This window comes from Diabrotica undecimpunctata, chromosome 5, assembly GCF_040954645.1.
Source record: "Diabrotica undecimpunctata isolate CICGRU chromosome 5, icDiaUnde3, whole genome shotgun sequence".
Lineage (NCBI taxonomy): Eukaryota > Metazoa > Arthropoda > Insecta > Coleoptera > Chrysomelidae > Diabrotica > Diabrotica undecimpunctata.
In genome coordinates, this window is record NC_092807.1 from 74,057,297 (window position 1) to 74,061,947 (window position 4,651).

A 4,651-nucleotide genomic window follows, 5' to 3' on the forward strand; every position below is an offset into this window, starting at 1 on the left:
TCAAATGTTAACCGATAAAAATCAAGTTCCAACAAAATTTCAATTTATTAATAACGGTATATCATATTTATTTAGAGAATTAAGGTATGAGTTAAACGGTGTTATAATTGATTCTGTACGAAATATTGGTTTAATTTCGACTTTGAAAAATTATTTGTCTCTTAATGAAAATCAGAGTAAACTCTTACAAAATGCTGGATGGTTTCCAAAAGGCGATAAACTGGTAATTGATAACCATGGGAATTTTAACGTATGCATACCGTTAAAAATTTGGTCCGGATTTTTCGAAGATTTTCAAAAAATTATAATAAACATGAGACAAGAATTAGTCTTAATACGAGATAAAGATGATATTGATGCTATTATTGCTACAGATGAAACAGAAAAACCAAAAATTGCAATTAATAAACTATATTGGAATGTACCTCATATTTTACCCAATATTAGCGAACAATTGCGATTAAACAAAATAGTTCGTAGTAACATAGAACTACCTATTAAATTTAGAAGTTGGGAATTGGTTGAGTATCCCACTTTAAACAATTCAACACGTCATACGTGGCCAGTAAAAACAACTACAAAGCTAGAAAGTCCTCGACACATTGTAGTAGCTTTCCATGATGGTCGAAAAGGAAAAATGCTGAAAGATATGAGTAAATTTGATCACTGCAATCTAACAAATATCCGTATGTTTCTTAATTCGGAGCGATATCCTTATCAAAATCTCAACTTAGATTTTGACACCAACCGTTTTGCAACGTTGTATGAGATGTTTGCCAATTTCCAAGAATCTTATTATCATATTCAAACTAATCAACCAATATTCAGTCCAGAAGAATTTAAAAAAAATGCTCCTATAGTGCATACTGATTGTTCAAGACAAAAAGAAATAATTCAAAGTGGCTCTGTTGTTTTGAGAATAGAATTTGAAACTAGTAAATCTGTAGGAAACAATGTTTCCGCTTATTGCTTAATATTGCATGAAAAAGAATTCTCTTACAATCCTTTAACTAAAATTGTGAGACAGCAATAAAAGGTCTGTATCATAGTCAAAATGTTAGTTGTTAAAATGAATCTGGTAATAGACGTTCAAGGGTTTAAAATAGAAAATAATAAATTTGTAGTGAAAGAACTTGCTGCTTTTAATGGAACACTAATTTGTCATTATGTATTCAAGTCTCCGTTTCCTATTAGAATGTTGTCTTCCGATTTACACCGACAGGCAACTTGGTTAACAAGAAATCATCACTGCATTGATTGGAATTTTGGTTTTACACCCCTTTATCATTTTGCAAATATTTTAAAGGATATTACACAAAACGCTGATGCAGTTTACGTCAAAGGGTTGGAAAAGAAAAATTATTTAAAAAAATACATTGCTGTTCCTTTATACGAATTGGATGAACAACCATCATTAGAAGTTAAGGAACCTGCTTGTTTTTATCATAATAATAAAAAATGTATTTGTGCTTTATCTAATGTATTTTGGTTGTATATTACTTTTTTAATGCAAAAATAAAATTATATATTACATTATTTTTGTTTTATTTCTTTCTAGTTATAAATATTGTAAAACAAACAACCAATTAGCATTAAAATCATTTATTAATACAAAATTACATAGTATACGGTTTAATTTTTCTGTGAAATTTACTTAAGTGTAGTTTACTAAATGATTTAAACATTACTTGCTTGTCTTCGAATTGTTTTATTTTTTCTTTTAGTTCTTTAATTTTGTCCATAAATTCCTCCAATTCTTGTTTAAACGCTTTGATGTGTTGAAATGAAAACTACAAAATAAAATATATTATTTATTTATTGTATTTACATGTATTTACAGTATCTACCCCTTCATCTTCAACACAATGTTTAGGTAGAACATCTTTGAGTTGATTTAAAAAATCAGTCAGTCCTAGATTTTTAATTTTTTTTAAAAAGCAACACATGCATATTTTATCAGATAAATAATCTTCGCAGATTCTCGCTCCCGTATGATATGTTGCTGATTTTTTATTACACTCTTCTACTGTATATCTTCTCATTCTTATGGTAGCTCGTTCGGCTTCGTATTCAAAATCATATGCTTTTTCATTCAAAACCCATTGCAAATTTCGGACAGCTTCAGCTACGTTGAGAGTTTTTGTACCATCTAAACATGCATCCATGACTAAATTCTAAAAATTAATAATGTTAGCAACAATATTGATTGAAAAATATTTATTACCTTTCTAATCTCACGACGAACAAAATTTTACTAAATTTCTGAAAATTATTTACAGTTTAACTTATATTACGACGAACTAAATGTTACTAAGGATCGCTTTTAAAATCCTTAATTTATGTAGTTTACATTTTAAACACTGCGCATGCCTTAGTTGCTGAGTAGAGGTGACCTTGATTTACATAAATAAAAAGTAAGTACATTTGATGTTTAAGAACATTAACAGGTTAATAGCAATGGAGTGTTGTCACAAAGCAAAATTAATGGCTCAACATCCGCAAAAACCTTTGTACAAGTTTACTGAAGCAGAATTAGAAAATTTTACTTTACCATACTTTAGAAAATGTGTGGAACCGTTGGAATTACTTCGATCTTGGTATAAATTACCCACAAAAGCAGTTCAAGATTTTGAAGTTCAGACTCGTCTACCATGTTTTGTACATTTTAATCGTCCCGAGTGGAGAACAGAAATTTAAGGTACAGCACCGGCGCAATCCAGTTGTCATTTATGTAAGTCTGCGCTTGAAAATTTAAGAGATATGTATAACAGTGTAATAAATAGTTAATAAATAATTATTTTTTTAATAATAGTTTTAATTATACTAATATCCTATCCTAACCTTGACTGTCACTGTGACTTTGAACTTGACCATTACACGACCTTTAATCTCATTTACGTGACCTTAAACTTGACCTTTGGGTGATCTTGAACTTGACCTCCACGTGACCTTGAACTTGGCCTTTTGCGTGACCTTTACCTTCACGTGCCTTGGATTTAACCTTTGAGTAACCTTTACCTCCACGTGACTTTGAACTTAACCTTCGCGTGACCTTGAACTTGATTGACCTTGATTAAAACCGGTTTCCCCCACCACATTTTGTACCAGGAATGGTATAGAGTATCTACTTACAATACATACAACACAATACAAAATATACAAAATAGCGGGGTTTTGGGGGTTACACCCCCCTTCCCCAGAGCATATAAAGTAAAAAATATATAAAGAATAGTAGGAAAATGTAACTTGTCTTTCACATACAATACAAAAAATTCAAAACGCTAATTGAATAATTAAATTACAATAATTAAATTATTGAATAATTAAATTATAAATACACAATATGTGCTTATGACAAAAGTAGACAGGTCGTAAACATTGTGGACTATCACGGGTTGCGTTTCTCTGCATGTGCTAGCAGTAAAAAAGACACATTTCACAAAAGAGAGTATTTGACAACAGCTATAAAAAAAGAAGAAAGGGAAAGATCAATGGAAAGATGGCAAGGAGAGGAGAACAACAAGGCAGATGTTGCCCAGTGGACCAAGATGCTGATCCCGAGCCTAAGGAGACTGGTTAGATTGTCTGTTTTAGGGCGTATCTTCACAGGTTCAGAAAGACAGATACAGATAAATGCCTATACTGCGAATATTCCGACATTGTTACTCACACAATGCTGGAGTATAATAGATGTACAGTGGAGAAAAACAGAATGTATAACGAAATAGATATAAACCCTGCGACTGTAAGAGAGATAATCGTGAAGATGGCGGGAAGTACAGAGGGATGGAATAGTGTTCACAATTACATCCGAGCAGTCATTAAAAAGAAAGAAGAAGAAAGGAAACACAAACCGTGCCAACAACTGGATTGGACAACAATTAATGGAAAAAAGAATAGTAGTTGGTACCAAAGTACATCTAGCCTTCATCGACCTAGAAAAGGCATATAATACAGTTCCAAGACTTAAATTGTGGCAAGCTTTACAACAACTCGACATTAGTCCATACCTTTTAGGAATAATCACAGAAGTATACAGGAATAACACTACTTGCCTAAAAATCGGAAATAGACTATCAGAGCCAATAAAAGTAACTAAAGGACTAAAACAAGGGTGCAGTATGTCACCCTTAGTGTTTAATTTATATATTGAGGCAGTCCTCCAAAATTGGAAAAACCAATGCCAGGGAATGGGAATCCACATAGGAAATGACGTAGTTGTTCTCCCTGAACTTTGCGGATGACCAAGTCGTTCTAGCTCAAGATTCTTATGATCTAGAATTTATGATGAAGCGTTTATACAGAGAATATGTAAAATGGGAGTTACAAGTCAGCATGAAGAACAAAGAATATTTAGTTATCAATTCAGATGCAAGGTTTGAAGTGTTGATCGACGAGGACGTGGAAATCAAACAAGTGGAAAAATTTAAATATTTAAGTGCACTCATTGCTAAGAACGGCTTGGGACAAACCGAAATTAAACACCGAATTTATCAAGGACGTAAAGTTGTAGGATGTCTGAACTCCTTATGGTGGGATCGCAAGATTTCCAAAAGGAACAAAAAAAGAATATTGCAAACCATAGTTGAATCAGTTCTTTGTTATGGTTCTGAAGTATGGACAATTAATGCAGACCTGAAGAGCAGATTGT

The 4,651-nt window shown here is 32.2% G+C and overlaps 1 protein-coding gene across 1 annotated transcript; it reads left to right on the forward strand.

Moving 5' to 3' along the window:
* The first annotated feature begins 313 nt into the window (after nt 1-313).
* On the forward strand, nt 314-1,033 carry LOC140442285 (uncharacterized). The gene has a single exon (XM_072533360.1). It carries the CDS (start codon nt 314-316, stop codon nt 1,031-1,033), a length of 720 nt encoding a protein of 239 aa, XP_072389461.1.
* The last annotated feature ends 3,618 nt before the right edge of the window (nt 1,034-4,651 follow it).